This window comes from Thermobia domestica, chromosome 8, assembly GCF_964235325.1.
Source record: "Thermobia domestica chromosome 8, izTheDome1.hap1.1, whole genome shotgun sequence".
Taxonomy (NCBI): Eukaryota; Metazoa; Arthropoda; class Insecta; order Zygentoma; family Lepismatidae; genus Thermobia; species Thermobia domestica.
This window is the reverse complement of record NC_137461.1, coordinates 62,684,795-62,712,498: the sequence shown is the minus strand read 5'-3', so window position 1 is coordinate 62,712,498 and position 27,704 is coordinate 62,684,795. Positions and strand designations below refer to the sequence as shown.

The 27,704-nt window shown below is 36.3% G+C and overlaps 1 protein-coding gene across 1 annotated transcript in view; it reads left to right on the top strand.

The window, feature by feature from the left end:
* Nucleotides 1-23,064, top strand: part of Nufip (nuclear FMR1 interacting protein 1) — a 44,689-nt gene extending 21,625 nt beyond the window's left edge. The window contains exons 5-8 of the mRNA XM_081768541.1: nucleotides 7,156-7,320; nucleotides 8,679-8,858; nucleotides 10,739-11,295; nucleotides 21,880-23,064. Coding sequence (XP_081624667.1) covers nucleotides 7,156-7,320; nucleotides 8,679-8,858; nucleotides 10,739-11,295; nucleotides 21,880-22,101 — 1,124 coding nt within the window. The 3' untranslated portion in view covers nucleotides 22,102-23,064. The remainder of the gene's footprint in view (nucleotides 1-7,155; nucleotides 7,321-8,678; nucleotides 8,859-10,738; nucleotides 11,296-21,879) is intronic.
* Nucleotides 23,065-27,704: the final 4,640 nt, after the last annotated feature.

The following is a 27,704-nucleotide window of genomic DNA, read 5'->3' as shown; positions in this document are numbered from 1 at the left end:
AGAATTACTAAAAAAAAGTTCAGCTGTTGTTACCAGACAAATTTAAAAATATCTTCACTGGGTTGGCAGCTTTCCACTTCTCAAAAGAAATCATGATCTGTCTCGGTCATTATCTTCTGGCTAGTGATGGAGAAAATTTATCTTTTGAGGCTGAAACGTTGAAACCACACGTTGTAAAGAGTATTGTAAGTAGAACGCACTATTCACGAAGTTGAGAGGTTTCAGCTTCTTATCAGAATCAGTGCTGCGCTTACAGTGGTTAGCATTTCCTGAACATAGAAACACAACGATAAGTACAGAACTGGCAGCGTCAGTAGCTCTACTAAATTTATCTGTTGATTGCAAATGTGTAAGTAAAACGCAGAAAAATGGGTATTTCGTAAACGATCAGTTGGCTGCTTATGATGAATCCTTCAGACATTTGTGGATAATGGTATGCAGAATTGTGATATATTCAAATACTGGCATGAATTTGTGCCTTACCTTTATCCAGTGTTATGAAACTTAACTCGTGCACTTAGGGAAGCAAACCGGGAACTATTTGTTGGCACAGTGACCAAAACAGTTCCCTTGTCGTTGATTTAATAAAATCAACTATTCCCGGTCGGGATCAGTGTTTCTACAGGCCTGTCTCATGCTGCAAAACCATTTCCCTACAATATACGATGACTTTGATACTGGCAGGTTTTTAGTGAATGGCTCTTCTCGCAAATTCAGTTCTATTCCAGTTGACCAGGGGTTGGAGCAGCATTACAACAAACCAGCCAAAGGATATGGAGGAGATGGAGGTGAAGAAAAGAAGCAGTTGCTCAGCATGATATAAATAAGCATTCAAAAATGCTTACTTTTTCCGCAACATGTGTGATTAGCTGCAACAGCAAGAGATTAGAAACGTATTACTGCCATTGTGGAATTCATTCTGGAAAGAAAAAATACATTTTTGTTTGATGAAAATAATCGGGAAAACTACAAATTAAGAAACATCATTACTGGATAGGTGGTGGATGATGATGCAACCTCGTTTTAAGTGATTTCATCCAGGAACATGTCACCATAAAATTAAAGGCATTAATGGATCCAGTTAAGAAAAGAAAGTTTAAAAAAAAAAAAAACTGAAGACAGAAGTCACTTCGAATGTGCCTAAGGGAAGTTCCGTTGTTTTTTGATATATTGGCATTGTGAGAGCCAAGGAATATGACATCAACAGACTGTTTAAGTAAGAAATCACACCAACAAAATTTTCTCTTATAAAGGACGGGTTCTGGAGAAAGCCTCTTAAATCCAAGTTTTTCCACGGAATGACAGAAACAACCACTTCCACATGAAGTACCTTGTGTCCACGGGTCTCACTATTGTTATAGATTTCATGGTTTTGGCAAAAAAAAAAAAAAAAAAAAAAAAAAAAATCCTGTTAAAAAACTGAAAATGAAGATGGAACAATATTGGTCTTCTTTTGGCAATGAGATGAAATTTCAGTAGTTTTTCATCGTTTGGGTTCAGACAGCAGTTGGCATTCCAAAGCACGCATACATCTATCTTGGAGGTACTCGTGCTGACGACAATGAAAAATGCAGTTTCCTAAACGTTGCAGAAAATAGACAAACCACTCCTACATTGTGCTCACGGAGAGCGGATGACCATATTCTAGTGCAAATTCATCATGCAGCGACAGTAAAATCAAGCATTCACGTAACTGTTTCCTCTCCAGACACAGGTGTTTTTGTAGACACACTATACTATTTTCAAAACAGTTAGAAAATCCTTGGAGTCCTGGAGTTGTGATTTTTATGTGGGTCGGACAAGATTGTGAGGGCTGTTCAACTCCACTCATTAACGAATTTCTTACCTGCGTATGTTATTTTCATTCTTCCTGCAATTCACGCGTTAAGTGGCTCTGGTACGACTTCCAAAGTTGGGACAAAACAGGCAGTACTGATAGGTGGAAAAGACTGTGGACAACACTTTCTCGAGAGATTTGGTAGAACAGAGCTGTCTGATGATATGATAAACAGAGCTGAAACATTCCAAGCGTGAACTCTTGGTTCACAGTTGACTACATTCGATTAGCTACGTTAATATCAGTTCCATGCAACATAAGTCTCCAAACGATGTTCACGGATCTAGTTTCTCCGATCACATCTTCCACTTCCATGTTAGAAGAGCGTACTTTCAGTTGTACAAATGGTTTCACGCAACCGATAATGCATCCAACTTAAATCCTTGTCAGTATGGATACAGCAAAGTAGAAGAAACTTTTAATGGCCTAGATTAACGAGGTAGACATATGAAAAAAAAAAAAACTTTTTGTAATGTCCAAACATTTGTTTGTTTGTCACATGGGCTCGGAGCTTCAGTTTCTTATCGTTTTAATTTCAGATTATGTCAAATTTACCACAGAAGAGGGTGGAAAACTCAAAGGAAAGAACAACTAACCACTTCAAGTTTCAGTTTATGAATATTCTTTCAATCTCGAAACTGGAAAACATTTGTATAAACTTAATTTCCTTCAGTTTTGTTCAGATGAAAAATTTTCGTCGAATGCGAAATTTTGCGACAAACTGCTACATAAACGCAAAATATACAGGGTGACAGAGCGGTCATATTGAAATCCAAGATTGAGGCCTTATAGACCACACCCAAATCATGTAATCAATATTTTGTATAAAGAAGTGGATCACCCCGAACATGAAACTGAAGTCAGAGGATACCTTTCTGTGCACACGGGACCAGAGCACCCTACCGCTTGGCCGCCATATTGATGACGTCGTTGTAAGTCAATGTCCAGTTCTATTTCCGCTAGGAGGTGCAGGGTTCCTAAAATAATGTATTACAATACTAGTTACTTTTTTTTTCTTTCTTTATTTGTAAGAGTATTTGCGCATGCCACTTTATTTAGTGCTATGTAAGTCCTCAGAATCCAATACCTTGGGCTACATAAAATGGCCTAGCTCCCTCAGTTTTTAAGATACAGGAATAATATAGGTACCGTTTGGAAGGTGAGATTCTACTCAATAAGTTTACTTCAAGGTGTTTTTCCGTATTTCTTGAGTTTCGTAGTAATCCGTTAAGACACGAATATAATGAAACAAAGTTTTTTTTTTTCTTTTTACAATAATATCCGTCATATTTTAAAAATGTCGGCAACGCAATGGAACGATTTTGACTAAAATAATTTGAAACATACATTATCTTTAATTTGGCACCAGAATGATGTTTTTATCTAAATTTTGAGATGAGATATTACTATATAAGCATAAATAGATGTAGTCGCGCCACCATTATATGAGAATTCAAGATGGCGGCCTCATAGACCACACTCAAATCATTTGACCAATCTCTTGTATAAAGAAATGGACTACCCCAAACATGAATCTGAAGTGAAACAGAGGGAACCTTTCAGTGCACATGTGACCATAGCACACTACCGCTTTGCCACCATATTCATGGCGACATTGTTAAGTCAATGTCCAAATTCTATTTCTGCTAGGAGGTGCATGGTCATTCTTATCTGTACAGTACAAGTACAGAAGCATAAAAAATCCATGAAAGTACAAATTTCATCAACTCAATAATATACTGTACAGCACATACTACTTCTTTCTATTTAGTTACAATCAACAAATTTACGCACACACACAGACACCGCTACGAAGACCCTCCTCGCGTTTTCAGTGTATCAAAACCCACTAAAAGCATTCAGTACCAATTTAATTCTCGTTCGAAAGAACACTCATGTTTATCCAACAACAACAAACACCAAATATGAACAAGAAAGGTCTCCGAAAAATCAACATTTTAAAACAACCTTCTAAAGTCCATCAAGTGTGGATCAGTAAAATTACGTAAGATTCATATTTACTCTTGGCACTCTTAATTCCTACATGGATACAAGAAGTGTTGAAGAAAAAGGGACATACTTAAAAATACTAAAATTATGTTCGTAGTAAGTTTGTTACGTATTTATGTGTGCGTCATTTAAATGTGAATGAAGTCTTTGTAAGTATTCAGGAATATTAGTCAAAACATTCAATAAATTTTGAATTTAAGCATAAAAATATTTTTTTTCATCATTTTCGAAATTTTTGGCCGTGACTGTATATATTCCGTTGAAAAGACAAACATATCGGTGTGTCATGGTTATTCCTAATAGTTAACAATCACGCTAATAGGCGCTAGCTACATTCTTGCCTGACCATATATACAGGGTTTTCATAAAGCCTGGACGGATTTAATAGCTTATAATTTTCATAAAAATGCTCATAATGAAATCAAATAAAGTGCAAACGGTAGCGGAAGGATTAAATTTTTAGTTGGCAACACTGTTAGATAAGCGGCAACTCTGAACACGTTGAGAAAGGGAGAGGGAGGGCAAGGGTCAGTTTCTTACCAAATTCCATCCAATGTTGTTTTCATTGTTGTTTCAATGTTGACTGTTAAAAGTAAGTTGTAAGCTGTATTGGTGTGTGTTTTTTAAAGAAATAAATAAATGAAAAACTCCTCTGAGAAGACTATTTTTTTACCGTATCAAAGATGGTGTCGGTGAAAGAGAAAGTGCAATGTGTTCTGTGGTATGCAGAGCTAAAATCACCAATTCTGGTGTGTCGAAAGTTCACTCGACCTTACCCCCTGCGACTTCTGGCTTTGGGGTCATGTGAAAATGGAAGTTTATGCAAAGAAGCCAAGTGGTTTGGAGAACTTAAAGGACAAAATCAGGGCGTCTGTGGCTGGCATTTCGGATCAAACACGGCGGAATGCTGTGAGTGGATTCCAGCGCCGCCTACGCGAATGTGTGGACGTAAATGGCGCCCAGTTGGAGGTGTGGCGGTGAATGAACTGAGCTGGTGCAGATTACAGGTAAAAATTTAATCCTTCCGCTACCGTTTGCACTTTGATTTCAATATGAGCATTTTTATGTAAATTATAAGCGAATTAAATCGTCCATACTTTATGAAAACCCTGTAGACTTTGAGACCCTGAATATATGAGTATTCCTACAGTAATATATTGTGACGACTTAATTGTAAATTAAACTGTATAGTTTCAATGTAATTATTGGAAAGTGAATAATAACTAGGAATGCAATGGATATACCCGATTGCAATGAAATGAGCTGAGCGAGCTTAAACTACGTAATCAGGAAGCGTTTTTCGGTGATTATTCCTCGATGGTACATCGGATTTTTGATTTCGACCTATGTTCTCACTCAGCACGACATACTCTATCAGCGTGCTAAGTTTGGTTGAGATCGGCCAAACGGTCTAGGAGGAAGCGTTTTTCGGTGATTATTTCTCGATGGTACATCGGATTTTTGATTTCGACCTATGTTGTCACTCAGCACGACATACTCTATCAGCGTGCTAAGTTTGGTTGAGATCGGCCAAACGGTCTAGGAGGAGTTCGCGGACAACCAAACGGCTAACCCGAGTATAAGAGCTTCGCTTCGCTCAGCTCAATAATAATAATAATAATAATACTGAAAATGAACACGCTTTCCTGTTTATTATTAAAGCAACTGCAGTAACCATATTAATATTTCTGTATCTGCAAGTTAATTAGTGAACAAACTAAAAGAAATTGTTAATTGTAAGCAATAGAGCTTTTTATTAATCATTATCAATGACTAAAGTATAGTATATAGCAAACCAAAGGTTTGGGCAGAACAACTAGTATCTTTTTTAAAAATTTTACATAGATCATCTTCTTTCCGTGTGAAAAACAGGCACTTGTGGTAGTTACTAAAAACAGAATTAGATATTCATTTTATCCTGATCTTTCCAACGATCTAAAACTTATTTTACGTTTTGATTTCAACTTTTATTTTTTAAAATATGGAAATTTCTCTTACCAAATAATCTTATATTGAATATAATAAATAAAAGAAATAAATAAGAAACAATTAAGAAACATGGCAGTAGTTTATCTGAACACTGACAGTAGTGCTAAAATTAATAATAATAGTACTGAAACAGAAGGTAATCATTATAATTAAATGGCCGCATGGGGGATATTCAAAATTAACAAAAAATTGGCTAGTAGCCAATTTTTTGTTAATTAAGAAGGTAATCATTTTTATTTGAACTGATGAACCAAAACTAAAACAGAACCACCGAGATTCCATCTTTAAAAGTTTTCTTTAAGAAATATAAACATAAAATTCACAAAACCTATCTTACTAAAACATCTGACAACACTCTATCACACAATCTTTAGCTGACCGACTTCTTCTTATCAGACTTTATAGTCCAGTGTGAAATTGATTGTTTTTATCACCTAACCCCACCTTGCGGTATCTATCCTTTGACTATTGTTTTTAATGAAAGATCAAAACTTGAACCTTTTAAATATGTGGTAATAATCCTTATTTTTGGTAAATTTTAATGAGTATTTGTTTCCTTATTCAGTAACTTTAAATGTTACAACGATAATATGTATATATTACTATGGACAATGATCCGTAGTGTATGATATCATTTTCTTTTATGGCTAGATCTGCCTACTTATGTTAATTAGTTTGGGCCAAACATAAATACCAATGCGTTATACAGTTAGTTTAGAACGTAAAGGATACACGATTATGAAGGAATGTATATTCGTGTAAAAAGAAGATATTTTGTTTAAAAAAATAAGAAGATAAATGATAAACTATTTACACAAAATACATAAATTCGCATATATTGTATTCTGTGTTATGTCATTTTGAATAATTAACTAGTGAATTAAGTTAAAGTGATTCTTTAGTACATAAAAAACAAACTTAGGATGTATATACAGGGTGGCCCAAAAGTAGGAATACACCCCTGCATTGATCAAGTATAACATTCTAGTTTATGGGTTTATTTGATTCTGCTCTTCCGAGCTTAAAATGTAAGTAAAAACACATTCAGAACAAATAATAAAGAAACTAAGTCTACCTGATGGATAACAATAAGAAATGATGTAAAACGCAATGAGTTGATCAGTACGGTACTGTATACCTACTTTTGGGCCACCCTGTATATAATGAAGTGTGAATGGAAGTAAACGTTATAATGTGAATTGTTATTATTTACTTAGTTATAATACAAAATGGCACAAATCATTATTATTAAAAAATAAAAATTACTGAATGTCTTATATTTATTTTGTGTGCTGAATGCATGAATTTCTCGTATCTAGGACCGTTTGCCGAGAACAGGAAAAGAAATCGACGGCGAGAACGTTGGCAAAGAAAAAAGGAGCGTGAGAGAAAGGAGAAAGAAAATGCTAAACGAACTGAAGACACTTGCCATGGTGTTTCGAAGGAGAATTGGAATGGAAATCTACCTCCATTTTGCGGAACTGGTAAGTGAATACATTATCTTCAGTTAATAATTCATCGGCATTATGCAATTGGTAGGAGAATCAATGCTCACTCTCTCATATTTCCGGAACAAGAAGTAAGCTTAGAGTATCTGTTTGTAAGATCTGATTTCAGGATAGTTTTGAAATTTGAAAGATGATCACTGTTCTGTTAGGGACAGTTTTAGTTAAATTGAGTGGGCGCTTCCTAACATATAATGAAATGCTAACCAGAAAATAATGAAAATAATCACAACGTTCAAAAGGTACACTAATATATGCTTTCGCTAAAATGCTTCAGTTAATTCAGAAAGCGTATGTAATGTACTTTTTTCTTTTTAAGTTGTGATTCTATCTGAATGCGTGTTTCTCTTGTTTATTCTATCTTCAGACTTCATTAGTAATCATAGTTTGTCAAGTGTGTTGTGCTAAGTTAACTTGGAATGATTCATATTATATTATTTTTAAGTTGTAGGATTGTATCACGAATTCAAAATAAATACAGGATGTCCACAGTAAGACTCCAACATTGTAAAACAAGATAGCAGAGAGGAAAATGTATGTATTATACTTACTATACATGAAAATGATAATGCAAGTCGTCAGGTTTTCATAGCAAGGCACATAAACACACAAAGTTCAGAACACTTGTATAAGGGCACTTCGGGTGGCGCGAAGAATGTCAAGCCGATACTACGCCATATGTTGCGGAGCATGCCTTCTGTGACAGAGTTTATGACAGCTCTTATGCACTGTTTTAAGTCCATTAAGTCGTTTACTCTTATAGCATATGCTCTGTATTCGATGTACCCCCACAAGAAGAAATCTAGTGGGGTAATATCGGGTGAACGTGGAGGCCAAGGAATTAGACCGGCACGGCCAATCTAATGACGTGGGAATGTGTCATCTAAAAACTATCGGACTACATGGCTCTGTTGCACGGCAAAATTTTCCAACATATCCAAGTAACTGTTACCAGTGACAGAGTCCTCTTAGAAGAGAAACAGCCCAACAATTCGATTTTCCATCACACTACACCACATATTCACTTTCGGACTGTCACGCATGTGTTCTATAATGTATGGGGATTTTCTGTACACTAAATATGCACGTTGTAACGATTCCTGTGCACGCTCCTTGACAGTCTCCATTTTCAAACAATCGATTGTTGCAGCGCCACTAATGCTATTGCGCGCACTAAAACATTACCATATAAACTTCGAGTGCTGCTTCTGCTCCTTCACGAATCACAGCTATACAATCTGAAATGAAAAAAAAATATAGATTTTCAAAATGTTGGAGTCTCATTGTGGCACGCTGTACTTATAATACACTTCAACGAGAATATTACCTCATTTTAGCTATGTATAAAGAAGAACTGAATGATTCAGAAGACGAAGTAGAGAATCAAAATGAACAGAAGTTTAGTGATGATGAGTGGACAGCAGAAGTCGTACATACAAAAGTACCTGAAATGCCTGTGTTAAGCAACGCCCTGGGGTTACTAGGAGCATACAATACAGAAGACTCAGAGCTTGAGGGTAAGTTTCGTCCAAGTTCAATAAAAACTCATACTTTGCAAATTTATGACAAATACATTTTTTAGAATTTATTAGAAAAATAAACACACTGCTGAACAAGACTGCAACACATTTACACGTGACGTTTCGATCTTCTAGCCAAGATCCTCATCAGACGTACACTCATCCACATCAGAGTACGTCTGATGAGGATCTTGGCTAGAAGATCGAAACGTCACGTGTAAATGTGTTTTTATATTAAATCAGTGCAGTCTTGTTCAGCAGTGTTTATTTTTCTGATTTTATTTGCAAGACGTATGACTATTATTGTGTGTCAGTTAGAATTTACTGCATGTAGGTTTTTTGTTATGTATTGAGCAGAGCATTGAAATCGAAACTGCTAAAATTATGTGCAGAAGAAATATGTAGATATCGTTCTACTAATAGAGCTGGACCTCCTGCTATATGGTTAGTATACCTGCCTTCGGCATGTGATACCCAGGTTCGATTGCTGTGAGAGCTCATATTCGAATCCTACGTTAAGTTATAGACTCACAATTCGTATATAGCCTCGCTACTGAAAGGGATGCTAAACTGAAATCAAACCAAACTGGTATGGGCTTTACAAATTAATGTATACATGTATGAGTCTGTACAGTAATCGACAAAAGAAAATAGCGTATTTCCCATAAAAATGAATAATTCAATATACTATTTTACGTTTGTCGCACATTTTACAGTCCCCATGAAAAATACGTATTTCATAGCAAGTATAACCAGGAGGGAATATAATTTTCACTGAGTTAAGGAATGTATACTGATATTCTATTTTTCGGAAATTATTGAGAAAAGAACTTTAGATGTGTACTTCTACTGATAATTGTTCATGTAAAAGTGTTATGTACGGTATTTAATATTTGCTGAAGCCGTAAAAGCTCACGAACTTTAAAAACTACGTAGTAATTTCAAATTGCCTTTAACAGTCAAAGGAAGTTTGTTGACAGTCTCTTGTCTAAAAATGCAGATTTTTCGCTTTAATTGGCTAAATGCAGCCAAGACACAAAAGAATGACAAATTGAAAGGTAACAGGGATAGTATGGGAATCAAAATGTCGTACTACATTAAGATGTATTCAGATATTCCCTGTTGCCTTTAACTTAATCGTGTATTGAGAATGTGAAGTACTTTTTTTCTAGTTAAAATGGTACCAATTTTTCTCAAGTACGGCAGTATAAACTTAATTTTGTTTTCTTTCTTTCTTCCTTTCCCCTAATAATTAAAAAAAATAAAATAAAATAAAATAAAAAACTCGTAAATTTGTCGTAGTATAGTCGATGTACATTCTTTTTGTAATGATTCATGACTCGTCTATTTCATACATTGTTTCTTTCAGTTGTATAAACAGACCTGATATGTAATTACTAATTGATATGGTGAGATGCATATTTACCAACTGGAAATTAAATTTTTCGTACCTTAAAACATCCGAAACACACAAAATCCGCGTGTAGTTCCAAGTCGCCGAAACCACGTAGATTTTATAACTTTGGGTCCTTAATTTCAGTTAGACCTGACGTCTTTCGTATTTTCCCTCAAACCATCATGTGATTCCTTGTTGCTATTTGTATCTATGATTCATAGCACAAATGACATGAACTCTTAAGAATCAAAATTGTTGAGTAAAAAAATCTTATGTGATCATTTAACTTGTGAAGACATCTGTGCCATAATTTCCATTTTGTTCTCATTATCTTTCGATCCTTAGATTTTTTATAATCTTGAGAGTGCTTTCAGAATTAGAATCAGAGTGCTTTCAAAATTAACTTTTCATACATAAGGAGCAGTTCATTAGTTGATAAACCAATTATAAATCTTTTTCATTTTTATCGTGTTTATTTCAGATGAATCAGTTGCTGCGCAAAACGAACCAACATCTATGCCTGGTAGTGATCCTAACAGTATAATAGAACCTTGTAAACAAGACACTAATAAACATGTTTCTGATGAAATGAAAAGTGAAAGTGCTCAATCTGTTAGTGTTGATAATGGTTTTACTGTAAATAATAGTGATAATATGGACAGCTCTCTTCCTCCTTGTATGGACGTCCGAACTAAAACGGATGAATCAGATGATAGTGCCCCTGAGGAGATTCCTATAGGTCGTGCAATTGAAATTGATTTGACGTTGGAAAGTAATCGTGTGCACTGCAATTCAGAAATAGTTCCAAATCAGAATGAATGTCCTAAAAGAACTGATGATGAACCACATGAAAAGAAAAAGAAACGACGTCGACGCTGTAAAAAGCAACAGCATACAGAGATTGAAGGTAAAGCTGTTGTGGATTCTGCGTCAGCAGTAAAATCTGTTCCATCCAAGACTGTTGCACTATTATCCCAAAGAAATCCTCAGGCTCGTCTGCAGCAATATAGAAGAAGACGGTTAACACTTCTTGAAAAGGTAAGTATATATATATATTTAAAAAATCAAATAAATTATATACTAACAGCTATGTTCAGTTGTCTCCAAAAAAAAAAAAAAAAAAAAAAAAAAGTTTCTTCTTGCGTTACTAGTGTTAATTAGAATTTAAACAGTTCATTATATATACAGGGTAGCGTACGAAATATCATACCATTCTATCACTCCATAAAATCGTTAAAATTATAAATTGAATGTTAAAAACTCGTAGGTGCTTTTGTTTATGGAGAATCCAGTAGGTGTGAGAAGTTTGTGTGGGACTCATATTTACCACAAAACAGCAGTTTGCAAGATGGCGGATAACGGCCGGTTGAGTGTTAAAGAAAAGACGAAAGTTTTTTTTTTTTTTTAATTTTTTTTTTAAAGAAACCTTGATACGGACATACTTTAATACAAGTTGCAAACGGAGCATTCACACATTGTGTCAGCAATTTGAAACCATTGGCTCTGAGTTGGGGAAGAATCCATATCGCCTGTCGTGTTCATACACCTTGAAACCTTGGAAACAGTTCACGTGGGTTTTACACGAAATCTGAGCAAATCAACAATGAGGACTGCTGCTGAGTTAAGAATATCTTGTAGGTTAATCCAAAGGATTCTGCATTCTGATACTCATTTGTTCCTTACAAAGTGCAAGTTATCTATATATTAACGGTAGAGGACAAGAAACAAAGGCTTTAGTTATCTTCGTGGTCCGCACAACACATGGTTTATTGACTAGGCGTATTTTCATTTAAACGATGTGAATAAGCAAAATGTTTGATTCAAGGTAAGTAAGTGTCCTTACATACTGCATGAAATTGAAAATTGTGAAGGAAAGGTCAGTGTGGTGCAGCAGTTTCAAATTAATAAAGATAGATCGGTACAAGAACTTTGGAGTTAAGTTTGATTCTCAGCCCTTGGTAACAGATCCCTCTACACAGTAGTTCATGCAAGATGACTCCATCCATACACTGCAAATGTTGTCATGATTTCCTGTATAAGATTTTTCATGTGCGTGTAAAGTCACAAGGGTGGGAGACATTGCCCATATATTAATGTATGCGATTTCTTTTTTAATTGATTTTTTTTTTAAAGCAGATATTCGCAAGGAAGGGTGCAAATGTAGCGCACCTCAGGGCTCTTATCTTGCAATTGTGCCATTCAATTTCGTAAGAGGGGGCGCGGTGGCTCAGTGGTAGAGCGTTCACCTCTGGTGCTTGGGGTCCCGGGTTCGATCCCAGCCCTCGCCAAGTGAACTTTGTGGTGGACAAACACCGTGCTCGTGGGTTTTCTCGGGGTTCTCCCGTTTCCTCCCACTTTCTTCATTCCACCATTTCACTCATCTCTCATAATCACCGTCTCCTTTAGCCTAACCGGCATAACCGTGGGACGTAAAACTTAAAGATTTCATTTCATTTTTTCAATTTCGTAAGACTTATGCTGGAGGGTCGTGACAAATGCAAATGTTCGCTTGCGAGAGGTTGTGAAACAAAATGGTGGACACGCTGAAACAATTAAGTATGCATTAATTTTGTAATATTTTGATTATAAATAAATGTGTAATAATGCAAATTGTATGACTTTTCGTACGATACAGTGTGTGTATTGACTATGCACACCCTATAAACAGCCACTTTTAAACAGTGGCAAAATAATCTTCAATGCATTTTGAATATGTATGTACACGTGTAGATGCGGGTAAATCTATTTAAAATCACCCAATTTGAGATTAAAAGATTACTGACATTTTTATAGCACTATATTTGGAGAATTAAAAACAAGCATTTATTCATTTTTTAGATGTCCAGTTTTTGTTAGAGAGTCCGTTTTGTACAGGCGCGTAAGCGTATTGTGTATTTTTCAAAGATTTGCGGTAAATATTCTAGCTTTGTTATTTTTGAAGATATCAACTTCAAACAAAAATAATTTGAAAGAGGATTAAATACATTCATGTCCAAAATGATTGTCGCATATCTATAACTGTCTCTTTGTGGGAATATAATTTGATAAAGATTTTGCAGGGTACTTTTAATATGATACTATGTGTATAATCGTGAAGTGTATATTTGTGGTAAATTTCATAGGAAAACAATTATAAATACGAAACTTAGAATGAGTAAAACAAAATGTTACTAAATGGACAAAAAAGTTTTATTTTCGTTTTATTGTTCTTATTTACTGCTCTTTTGACATGATATTTGCCACATACATGTCTTTGCCGATTATACACATACTAACATTAGAAGAAATACTGGCGAATTCGTTATCAAATTATATTCCTACAACGACATATTTATAGATATGCGACAATAATTTTGGACATGAGTGTACCATATTTTATGTCTAGTGCACATCTAAGCCTATTAGAATACAAATATCATTTAAAAATGTATTGAAAGTTGAAGTTTGAAAAACGAAAATTGTCATTTTTGAATTCGAAAATTTCAAAGAATAATCTCACCGTTAATTTTTTAGGCTCGCATCCTTAAAAAATAGCGAAGTAGCTCAAGTGGTAGAGCGTTGGCTTCGCATTCGGGAGGTCGTGGGTTCGAATCCCGCTACCGACCATCCTGACTGAGGTTTTCCAGGGTTTCCCTCAGTCTTACCAGGCAAATGCCGGGATGGTACCTACTAAACAGGCCCTGGCCGATACCTTCCCAAATCCTTTCCATTGTTATTGTTGTTGGATATCCAGTGTAAAATGGCCTCTGAGCTGTATCTGGTGATTGTTAAATAAATTAAATAATTAATATTTTTCTAAAATCGGGTATGCTCTACCTAAAATACCTCAAAAAAAAAAAAAAAAAAAAAAACCGAAAAATCTCGAACTTTCACAAAACAGCTGTTATTTACGTAGTAGTAACAACTGCTTAAGGTTTGATCACTGAGACGTTGCTAGTTTTTGAATTAAGTGTTGCTTCATGTGGCGAAATTCGATTTATTAGTGATTTTGGTACAACTAAATTGATAGTTCATTCTACAACCAAACTGTAAGTAAATAATTGCGAAAAAATAAAAGCTGTTTTGTATTATATAGTGTTCGAGCTTATTTTTGTGAGTAATTTACATGGAGAATCGAAGATTACCTCCGCCCTGAGGAAGAATAATCAGTCTGTGATTGTTAATAAAAATTTATCCACAGGTATAGGAATAAATCCCCTCCCCACAACGGAACCAATCCAAGCACTCTTGGGTATAACAGTAACTTACGATCTAACCCTGAATATGGAGGCTGGTGAAATGAAAATCTGAAGTTTCAATCTAACAATTTATTTTTAACAACCTAAGCGCATAAAAATGCAAACAATTTATTTTTAACAACTTAAGCGCATAAAAATGCAACCACCGACTGTCCGTGTTTCTGAACGGAACGCAAAAGTATGGTTTCAAATGATTTTTCCAATAGTGACAAAATTTTCTATATCTGTTTCTTCGAAGATTTCTATGTCTATGTCTGTACTTAACTTTCGAAAATTTCTTACTTAAAGCCAATAATATATCTGTACCTTTTATTTTATTATTTATTTATTTATTTATTACCAACATGCTAAAGACTAAATACCAAAGTACGTTTTATTATTATTATTATTATTATTAAAAAAGTTGCTTCTTATGCAGTGGTCTTTGACTCAAACATGAAGTGGTACCCATAGTAAGTATTGAATAAAACTGCCTTAATACTAGCTGATTCCAGAGCTTTGTTTTTTTTCCCCTTGAACGAGAAGTTGATAGTGTTAAGTTGCATATTTAAAATCTACTCTTTCAAAATATAAATTAGTTCAATAGAATCCTCTGTCAACAGTTTTCTCTTCAAATTATTTGTGCAAAGGTTACGCAGTAACTTCACTTTTCATTAACAAATGGCACATAACTTGTCCAATATAGCAGAAAATTTCAGATGCAAAATTTATTTCTATTTTATACAAAACTAATTCAGTTTCGTCATTCAATTTGCATTTAAATATATGTCTTCATAACATCCACAAATGCTACCAAGATTTAGAAGACAAAACTAATATACAAATTCTGTCATTCATTTTCCCTTTTCCATTTCGACAAATTTCCATAATACATGTCACATTAAACGTACCGATTCAGGATGGCAGCTAGCAGCTCACGGGTTACGTACAACAGACTGTACATTCAGCTGTCAAAACAGCTAGAGGTACTATTGAATCTCTCCGTAGTTTTCCCAGCTAGCAAGCAGATGAAGTGACCTACCCGAAAGTATTAGTAATACTCTGCTTCAAGCAATTACATAAATCTTCTTTAAGTTTAAGATATTTTGTTCGACATAAAATTATGTCGTTATGTAATTCAATTCATGAAGTGGTCAAGACCACTTTATTAATAGGAGGTCTTATTTAGCTTACCGTTTAAAGAAAATACAAAAGAAATCAAACGAATAACACCTCCTTTGAAGTCGGCATGGCCTGTTATCTGTTATCTTTGTATTGGTGCGAAGACATCTTCTGTTTACCAGAGCTTTCTCTCTTACTTTTAAATTCTGAGGAAAAGATCTTGTCACCCTATGCCTGCTTTACAATTGTAGTTTTCTGCACTTCAGGCAAAGGGGCTAAAATTATCTGCACATTCGCATATATACGGCCAAAGTTCAAATATTTAAAATGCCTTAATTGATTGCAACAACACGTCAGGGAAACGCATGTTTCGTTTATGGCTTGTTGGGAGAGTTGCTGTCAACAGAAGATGTCTCAACATGAATACAAGGGCAGCCAGTTAAGGACCGTTTGGTGCCACGGATGGTACAGAAGGTGGTTTTTGTTTGCATTGTTTTGTATTGTGCTTAAATAGTAAGTTAAATGGGATCTCCTATTAATAAAGTGGTCTCGCCTACTTTATGAGCACAGAAACTACATATGACAAAACAAAATTTACTTTTTAATAATTATGTTCTTCACAAGTAGTTTATCCCAGTAAAGTCTTATTACAATAAAAGAACATGCATAATTGAGATGAGCTATGTTTTAATTCCTAACATACATAGTTTAGTTATAGAATGAACCATCTGTTTAGTTGTACTTCAGTTGCTAATAAACCGAATTTCATCACATAAAAGATAAATAAATAAAAATAAAACGCAAAGCAAAAACAAGTTAGATCTGAGTGGTCAAATTTTAACTACTTTGTTACTGCAAAAATAACGATTGGTGTATGAAAAGAGATTTTTCCAGTATGTCCCTTCTGAGATATTCCAGGTTGAGCTGTCCGATTTTCAAAAAATCGCAATGTGTGAAGACCTATAACAAGAAAAGGATGAGACTATCAGGTGTCAAACTCTTTTAGGGGGTAGTATTCTGCAAATCGTATATCTTAGAAGAAAAATTAACGTGAGTCTTATTTTTTTCTTTGATTTTTTTTTTTTTTAAATTTCAAGAATAAGAATTTGCGTTTTCCAAACTTCCAGCACTTGAAGGCAGTTGCATTCTAGTATAAATGTGTATTGAACACACAATATAGTGCATTTAATTCTCTTTCAAATGGTTCTTGTTTGAAATCGATATCTTCAAAAATAACGCAGATATCCGCAATTACCGCAAATCTTTAAAAAGTACAAAATAGGCTTACGTACCTGTACAAAAATGGCCGCTCAAACAGAAACTGGACATTTAGAAAATTAATAAATGCTTGTTTTTTTTAACTCTTTGAATAGAGTACAACTTTGTGTACAATAAAAAAAGTAAATGTTATCAGCAGCCATTGTTGGTTGATTTGAGATGGACTTACACATGCATGAAGTTTTCTTGGTCTCCAACAGTCACATATACAATTGTCTAGAAGAAAATTTTATGATAGCGAATTGGGTAAGCTAAGAAGGAATGTATAATGTGTATGATGTGAAAATTTTGTAGTCCATAAGATAACATTTAGATTTTTATATATGTTCAACTCTGGTGTGATTAATAATGGGTTTTTACCCGTAGATTTACATCAAAATATATAGTTGCACAAGAAGAAATACTTGAATCATGCCTTGTAAAACAATCATTTGAAAAGGATGTTGTCTATTTTGATGTCCTTAAAATCTCTTTGCCAGTTTTGAAAACGAGAATGTATAACAGTTCGTTAGAAAAAAATGTTCGAAATAATTTATTTATTCAATTACAATCGATATCTGAAAGGACTTAGTCATCAGTTTTACCAGTCATCAGTTTTACCATGGCTAGCACGCGTACCTTTGAAGCGCATGGTCACCAGTTCGAAGTTAATGAAGATGCATCATTTACAGTTTAAATTCAGTAATGTGAGACAACACTTCTTCAATTAGAAGACTTCTAACTGCAGTACTGCAAGCAGAAGCAGTAGCGATGTTTTTAGTTAATATGCTGACCACACATTACTGAACTAAAAGCCGTCTGGTCGACCATAGATACTGGATGTAATTTCAGAGATCATTTAGGGCTTGTTTTTAGGAAAGGAAACCTTTGATGTTTCCAGTCCGTGAAGGCTAAGGTCAGGCAGACGATTTTTAATGAGTTACGTGATGTTTTATGATTAGCACATCAGTTTCCGCCGCCGTTACTTCTGAATTTTAGACAGCGTTTCATCTTAGTTCGCCACCACTTCTGAATTTTAGACAGCGTTTCATCTTCGTTCGCCACCATTACGGTGGTTTGGATTCCACCTTAAACTAGGGGCCGCGGTGGCTCAGTGTGCTTGAGCGTTCACCTCTGGTGCATGGGGTCTGTGGTTCGATCCCAGCTCGCGCCAAGTGAAGTTTGTGGTGGACAAACACCGCGTGCGTGGATTTTCTCGGGGTTCTCCCATTTCCTCCAACTTTCTTCATTCCACCATTTCATTTATTTCTCATCATTGCCATCTCCTTTAGCCTAGCCAGTATAACCATGGGACGTAGAGCAGAAAGATTTCAATATTTTCCAACTTAAACTGTAGTTCCACATCTCATATGGCCTCGGCGCTGAAAAGGGATGCTAAGTTGCGATTTAAAAAAAAAAAAAAAAACACCAACAGTTCTTCCTTCAGTTTTTCTTGTCAACTACCTATGTACGCCTTCTCTCATTTATTGCATCTGCATCTTTTTCTTCCAACGACAGTGCAACAATAATCAAACCACTGTCTGTATAATTTCTGAATACATTTCTGGAGCCGTAGCTAGGGAGGGGGGCGAGCGGGACAGTTGCCCCGGACGCTGATAGCAAGGGGACACCGAACGAGCAAGAAGAAAGAAAAAATGTTGGAAATGAGTAAACTACGAGTCGGCCCAAAAATTTATTGGCGCCCTATTAAATCAATACTGTTGTCGGTATGCAAAGAAATAGATTTGTTAAAAATTTTCTTGATCGCTACGCTTACAATTCAAACGTAAGAGTCACAACAATGTGTCACTTGTTACTTAAAGAAAATTATTATATATGATTTGTTAATGATAATGTGATACACAAGCTGCCGAGTAATGACTTAACAGTGTACGCAATAGTGTTTCCAAAATCAGAAACGGTCAACGGTCAAAATCTGAAATACGTGTTCAGCGTTTTGGTGTCTACTTTACGTTTTGGAATTGTGGCTTGTTTGATCATAGCAGGTCGGAAGACTACATACGGCACGTCATGTATAAACTTCACCAAGGACATTCAGCCAACGTGGCAGCATGAAACATCAATGGCTCATATGGTGCTGTGGATGTGCAGAAATGTCAGAGATGGTTTCAGAGATTTCAGTCTGGAGACACCAGCCTCACTAATAAGCCACGAGAAGAAATATGTGTGCAGCTGGACAGCGATGTCCTGCGAACAGCGTTGGAGGCAAATCCCATGCAAATTCTTAAAGAATTGACTACTATCTTTTTCGCAGCCTCCAAAATCACCTTTCCGGGAAAACACATCAAAATGAATATGACGTATGACGAACAGTGACCTTGTTCTTTCCCTCCAAAATCAGGAACTTCCTTCAGCGATGGATTTAGTACCTGGTTGACAAGCAGTGTGTTATGGGGTCCGGTGGAGACTATTTTCTTGACTAAGGCAGTGTTCCAGCTAAGTTATAGTTCTTTTCTTGATGGTGCAAAAATATGACATTACTTGCGGGATGAGCTGGTATTCCACTTACTTCCACAAAACTATGATCTAACCACAATGTAAATAAATAACTACATTTAACATTATTCTTTATTGAACGAAAGTAAATGCAAACATTGTTTCATTTCCTTCCACATAAATTCCTCCTACTAAAATTCACTGCTCAAAAAAATTAGGGGATCAGTTGAGATATCACACAAGACCTTAAGATAGTGTATGGATAAGCTTGTGTTTGACTCATATATATCATACAAGAAGGAATGCTTTAAGATACACTAGAAAAATGGGGCACATACTGGTGTTGGGGCACGAAAAATCTTGTTCACATGGCTAATGAAACAAGACGGTTGTGTGTGTGCACCTCTCGAACTGCTCACAAACAGGCAAGGCAACAACACTGATTGTTCTTTAATATGGCGTATGATCATCTCGAACAGCCAACACAGCCTCGCACCTGCGTGGCATGGATTCAATCAGATTATCGATTAGTTCTTGGCGGATGTTGTGCCACTCATCCAGAAGAGCGACTTCCAGCTCTGGAATGGTTGTTGGAGGTACTGGCCTAGCATCAATTCGTCTGCCAAGCATTTCCGAGACATGCTCAATAGGATTGAGATCAGAAGAGCATGCTGGCCACTTCATCCGCGCGATGCCCTCAGCTTCCAGCACCTCATCCACTAACAAGCTCTGTGAGGACGAGCATTGTCATCCATGAAAAGGAACGAATCACCAATGGCACCAGCATAAGGAAGAACAAGAGGTTGCAGGATCTCATCCCTATACCTAAGAGCCGTCAAAGAGCCATTTCGGATGATGTGGAGCTCAGTACTCCCACCAATGCTGATTCCTGCCCGCACCATCAGTCCACCAGCATGATACTGGGATCTTTCTCGCACAAACATAGGATTGTAGTGTTTCAAACTCTCTCCAGATGAGGGGGCCGCGGTGGCTCAGTGGTAAAGCGTTCACCTCTGGTGCTTGGGGTCCCGGGTTCGATCCCAGCTCCCGCCAAGTGAACTTTGTGACAAACACCGTGCGCGTGGGTTTTCTCGGGGTTCTCCCGTTTCCTCCCACTTTCTTCATTCCACCATTTCATTCATTATTCATCATCACCGTCTCCTTTAGCCTAACCGGCATAACCGTGGGACGTAAAACTCAAAGATTTCATTTAATTTTTTTTCTCTCCAGATGAAAACCGATTATCAGGCTCCACACTGAATCGAGACTCGTCAAAGAACAGAACATTGCCCATTCATTGCATCCCCACCCACGATGTTCCTCCACCCACATTCTTCGATCAACACGGAGTCGTGCAGTTAATGGGACACACACCATAGACCTACGTGCGTAGAGGCCACCTCGAAAGCGATTGCGGACCGTTTGAGTGGATATTGTGCGTCCTGTTGCTGTTCGGACGGCTCGCTGGAGGAGAATTGCATTCTGACGCCGGTTTCGACGGGCTGTTAACAAAAGATAACGATCGTCTCTGGCTGTGGTTGCTCGTGGACGGCCCTGTCCTGGTCTTCTTCGAACACTTTCAGTTGCTTGAAATCGATTTCACAATCGGGAAATCAGACTGTGCCACTCCTATGGCATTTGCCACCTCCCGCTGTGACTGACCAGCTTCCAACCTGCCGACAGCTCGCCATGCCAGCGATTCTGGCAAATCATGTTGTTGCGCCATTGCACTACGTGGATTTGTGTTGCACTAAACACTCACAATGAGAACAGAGATATCCTGGAGCTGGAATGTGTTGGCAGCGCCACACTACAAAATGACCTCTGGTAGCGCGACGTCACCGATCACAGGTGTTTCAAACGGTTCGTTTGCACGTTGTGCCTTCATTCTAGTGGATTTTAATCCGAACTGGACCAGATACAGTGTTGTCACATTATTCGTAAGAAGTTTTACATGAGTTTTCATCTGATCTTTTTTGACCAGTGTATGACATACCTAAAGAGTAAAATGCTGTCAAATGGAATCCTTGTTAAAAGAACACAGTGGCAGTTACAACAAAAGTAGTGATAATGTCCAAGTATCGATTTCTACCTTTTTGAAGCCGTGACAGTTAATGGGAACGAAGGCGAGGTGTTCCAGTGGTAGAGTGCTCACCTGTTTTGTGTGGTGTCCCTGGTTCGGTCCCATCTCTCGACAAGTGGTCTATGTAGTGGACAAAACATCGTGTGGATGGGTTTTCTCGGAGCTCTTCCGGTTACTTGCACTTCCTTTGTTTCACTATTGTATTGATTATCATCACCGCTGTCTGCATTAGGAGCAGAGAATAGTCTCGGACGTTAAAGAAAAGAAGTTAATGGAAAATATGAATAATCTTAATTAATTATGGCTTTTGAAAAACAAATAAACCGCTTCAATCCAATATAGAAAAATGAAACGTCCGTTGTAGTTGTATATTCTTTGTTGTTGTTTGGGACAAAGAGACGGATGACCTCCCAGTGAAATTTTTGAGTTAATGAAAATACTTTAATTGAAAGCTATGTATTTACCAGTTTTCTCTTCTCTTTATAGTTGCTGCAGAATGAAATTCGACATGAAAGAAACCTAATACTGCAGTGCGTGAGATACATAGTGGAACGAAATTTCTTCGGTATTGGACAGACGAAAAAATTAGTGGATGATGTGAAAGAATCTAAAGATACAAACGAAAAGTCTGTAGTTACTGACGAAAAGGGTAATTCCATATCATGCAGTGAAGATCAAGTAGATGAAGTAAATGATTGCATTAGATGACAAATCCATTCATTGTGTCACATTAAAATCTTGTCATACGTAATGATACTTGAACAGATGACAAGCAAGATGGCTTTTGATTGGCGAATTTTTTTAGTTGGAAGAAAATGTAAAGTATCACACTAACCTTTTTCAAGATCCATAGTATATTTTTAAATTCGCAGTGGCTTTCGAACCATTTGCGTCTATGGACTTCTTTTCATTAAGGTTGGTTTAAAGGGACAAGTTTTGCTGATATATGGCATTAGTCTTCGTATCTCTCCTATGTATTTTTTTTTATCTTTCACGAAAATTCACGATTTCTCTTACAAATTTCAACCTACAGACTTCAAATTTTTAGAAAAGGAACTTTATAATCTATCGAAGGCAATAATCCGTGCCGATTCTTTATTTAGAAATTTCTTCTTTGTTGAAATGGATATCCAAACCTTTAAAAATGGAACTGTTTCAACAATGCAGAAAATTCTAAATAAAAAATCGGCACGGATTGTTCCCTTTAATAGGTTATGAAGTTCCTTCTCTAAAAATTTGAAGTCTCTAGGTTGAAATTTGTAAGATAAATTGTAAATTTTCGTGAAAGGTAAAAAATACATGGGAGAGATACGGACTGTAGTGACATCTATCGGCAAAACTTGTCCCTTTACACTAACCTTAAGCGAATTCCTTATTTTTTTTAAATGAATTTTATAGTTACCCAGACGGTCCGAAAGTTCAGTTAATTTAAAAATAATAATATTGAATTTAAAAAAGGTAAGTGTGATATGTATTTGTATTTCGTGTGCTTAATAGGTGTCATTCAAAATATAGTATTTTTGTTAATGTAAGTTGCAGTGCAAAAGAGAAAAATAAGAAACTGTAATTTGACCTGTGAAAAGTGATTGAAGAAGAAGAAAGGGACAAAGCAGCATATTATGAGATTTTTTTTTTTTAAATTCTGTTATGTAATTACTTATGGTTGTGTTTTTTGTACATGAAATGAATGAAAAGAAATTGTTAATGCATATATATGATTTTCATTTGTGTGTGTGTTTATTGATAAGTCTTTATCTATATATTCATAAGAAAAGTTTCTGATCTTGTGCCTACATCTTCGCTACTTTAAGTGAATATTTCCTTTCTCCCTGAGAAGGTCATCAGCACCATTTTTAATTCTTTGACATCTCCTATTGTAAGTTCGTTTTCTTTAAAGAACAATTAGTGCAAAGTATTAACTTTGACCACTACTTAACTTTGGTTTTGATTGTCCTCAAAAATTGTCCCTCAATTCACTTTTTTAATTACAAGAACACAATTCATATTAATAATTTATGCGGAATTCCTCTATATATGTTTAATTTTTGCACTATCTGGTTGTGCCTCAGTTTATTTTTGGTTGTTGTAAACATTAATTGTACTGGCAATGAATCCTATATTGTTATGTCAAAGAGGAACATTTCAGCTAGGGTTAAAGAGCATATCATGGATGCTAAGAGAAAACCTCCTCCCACTTCCGGCCTCTCGAAACATCTGCAAGATACAGAACATAACGCACCACGGTTTTATACCCATGTTTTGATAATACAGAAGAAAATCTTTTTGAATCCTTTTTCACCAGGACCAAAAAAACTTAAACTGAACTTAGATAAAAGGACAACCTAGATCACATAAAATTAACATTACCTAGATCACGTTTTAACAATATAATCAACATCTTAAGTAAAACATAAAATGAATGGACAATATTTAGTTACATTTTATGACATTATTTATATTTTTGTTACAGATCGTTTCCAGTTTACAGAACACCGGGGCAAAATAGAATCTCAACAGGTGTTTTCTGAGGATATTTACATTACTTCAAAAATTGTATCTGGACCTACTACCCTCACTTGGACTTGAATTGTGAATTTAAAATTACCTCACAAATTCACATTTAGTGCCACAAAAAATGAGGAGCTAGCTTTCAGAAAAAAAATCTCATTGACAAACTACACAAGCCAAAATAAGTGTTCAACCACCTTAGTCCTAAAATTCACAAAATTTGCGCAAGTTAAATTCCAGTGGAACATTTACAAAAAAACAAAAATAAACTAAGAAACAACCACATAGAAAGACATATTGTGGAATTGCCCATAAATTATTAATGTAAATTACTATTATTATAAGTTTTTCCCTCTTGTTTGCTGGGGTAAGCTTTTCGGATCGCTGACTTTCACCTGTTTCTATCTTGTCATATCAACTGTGGCACCACATTGTACGATATCGTTATCCTCAAAATCTCCCCACTTCTTGGGCCGGCCTCGCACTCATTTCCGATTCAATTGTATAGCATCCACTCTGTGAACTGTGTATTCCGAAGGTCGTCTTCTGCCCAAACAATCTGTCTACTTTCTTTCAGTTTTTCTACTACCGGTCTCACCTTTACTGTTCCCCTGATCACATTCTTATTTTGTCCTTCCGCGTAACTTTACACACCGAACGCAGCATCTTCATCTCCGCAACATGCAGATCCTGTTCCTCTATCTTCTTTGTCGTCGTCCAATATTCCACCCTGCATAATATGGTAGGTCTCTCTACAGTTCTGTAAACCTTTACTTTAAGGCGTATTGGTACTTTACGGCCACATTGCCGCTACTCACTGCCACTACTGCCGCTTCTCTCGATTTTCACTAACCGCTTCCAATTGTGTTGTTTACATCTTCTGTTCCTGCAGTATCGATCCCAAGTATTGAATTTCCTCGCCATTACCACCACTTTTTTTCGTCTAGTCATATTGTATTCTCATTACATATTTCCTGAAAAGATAATGTAAATACTTTGTCTTGCTTTTACTAATTCTAAGCCCTTTGCTCTCTAAAGCCCTTCTCCAGGTACCTAATTTATCTTGCATCCCTGTGAACTCTTCTGTTATTCCACATACGCTCCTCACTCCTGTCCTACATTCGTCATACATATCTTGAATTCTACAGATGAATATGTTCGAAACACACTTCGTCTTTGGTACCCACCAAATAAGATCCGGAGTCATTTTATCATCCGCTTCTCTAGGTCGCATATTGAGATCCTTCTGGTATTTTCTGTACTTTTCCATTAGCATCCTAAGTGTAAATATTGCATTTGCTATCGACCGCCCTAACATTAAACCAAATCGTTTCTCTGTTGTATTGGTCTCTCTCCTCAATCTTGCTTGTCATTCTCTCTCAGAGCTTCATTGCATGACTTATTTGCCGCATTTCTGCACATCTCCGTTCTTTTTAAAAGCCGGTACAACGTAGCTGCTTCAACATTATCTTGGCATATTTCCTGTTTCCAATATTCCATGAAGAAGTGGAGTAAACCACTGCACTCCTTTCCCTAACTTTTCCATGCTTCGATAAAGATATTATCTGGTCCTAGGGCGTTACCACTTCTCATGTTTTTCTTGCCAGTTTCTACATCTACCATAGTCACAGACTGAACCAGGCGCTGATTTCCCTCGGGTTTTGTTGATTGAGAAGTTTCTGGAAATACTCCTACTGCGTCCTTATTTTCTACTCACTTGTCAGAACCTCGTTATTTCCATCCGCAGCAAAAAAACTGCAACATCAACATGTAAGTTTATTGTGAAACGATGAAGTTTTTTTGCTCCAAAACAAGTGTGAAGGGGAGGACGCCGAGGTTTCTCCTGGCGTGATTGTGCCACTTACAGCCGTGTGCACCAACGAAGTTTAAACGAGCGTTCACTTAAACGCGTTCAACATTGAACTTTCCACTTTAAACTTGGTTCCCGGACTTTTGTTTCACCATTGAAAATCGAAGTTCAGTAAACTTCGGTCAATTTGTAAAATCGACTCTAATTGGTTGTCGTCTGTTGTCTCTAACCTTCGCTTAACAAAGTAACAAATGAAGAAAGCGTACCGGGGTTTTGGACTTTCGCGATTGTATGTATCTCGACTGAATACATCTAAGAATAATCTAATAAATTCTACCTGTAATAAAATAAATGAGTGATACTTGTTGTTGCAATATTGGTAGTAGATTTTAGATTAGATTCTAGCCTGTAGTTTTACTATACGGATCCATAGTATAAGTAGTAGTAGTAGGAAAGGGGTAGAAGTCCCGCAGGGGTTTGTTGGGTTTTGTTCTCGGTGCAGTTTTACTATACACAGATTGTAAAATGTATAGAAAAAAATATGGGCAAGTCTTTAATTTGCTCATTTTATTTCCAGAACAGAACCCATGGCTACGTAGAGTAAAGCTGCACGCTGTTCTCGACATAAAATTGGCAAATTAAAGACCTGCAATTTTTTTCAGTATATTTCACAATCTGTGGGTCCGTATAGTAAAAGTGCAGCATTAAGATTACACTAAACTTATAACAAAGAACAAATATAATGTGGATCTATGTAGACCAGTGGTGATTTCAGGATTTGGCAGGGGGAAACTTCTCCCCGAGAACCATGAAATTCCCTCGGGACCATATATCCTATGCTCAATGTGGATTCCCAGTATTTTCGTTACTAATACATTTCATCCCCAGTATACTGAAATTCGACACCACTAGAAAATAATAATAATAATAACTTCTGGAATCCACTGATGGGGAAAATTGATTCAACAGTTATACATATTTCATCGTGAAAAGGTTATTCTAATGTCTTTTACATCCTTTTTCCTTGTTGGCGTTTGCCTACAATTTCCAGTTAGCATAGATAAAGTTGAGGAGCGTTACCATTTATTCTTTCCACTATGATCTAACGTCTTCTGCATTCTTAGTCCAACAGCTGCATACACATATATAATGTGCTTGCAAACTTATATGTTATAAATACAATAAGTGCAAAAACCACGCACAAATCTGTGCTAAGTGGCCAACACAACCTAAGTTTGTATCTATTCCGATTCCAAGCAGGGCACAATTTGAGGGATAGCTCCTGATTTTGTCCGAGAAAACAGACACATTAGCGATGGTGGTGTGTGCATAAGGAAAGAAACGTGTGGAAAATATCAATCTCCTGTTTTCTGGTGCAATTTCTCAAAATACATTCGTTACACATGTAAGTAATATGTGATTATAGAAACAGCATTAAAATGTATGGTTCATAATTATACAATTATAATGGAAAACTAGCTTGTAGTGATCACCTACTACAGATTGATACGTATTTTTTGTTCTGATTTATTCATTACTCAAGCAGACGGTTCTACCAAATTTTGACACGTTCTTACATTTCCAGGTTAGGTTAGAGCTTTCTTTTAGCAGAGCATGCACTAAACGAAGAGCTCCATTACTACTTGCGGGTTGACTTCAGGATTGCTCAGTATTGTATAAATAAAGTGTGGACGTACAGCCTAAAAACTACTGTGTATAAAACACGAACCGTCTTGTGCTACGTGGCCACCAAAAAGCACGAGTGCTATCTAACCGAGTTAGAGTAGGAGTGCAGTAGAGGGGCCCGAGCGACAGCGAGCGGTTGTGTCCATAGGGAGCAGGCGCGTCGACGACGGGGTATATGCATAAACAAGGACAGTGTAAGAGCACAATTACACATACAATAATTTCTTTATCACTAATAATTCATTTTAATATGCTGTTATAGATGTTAATTACTCATTAATTACTTATTCCTTCATGAAAAATATTT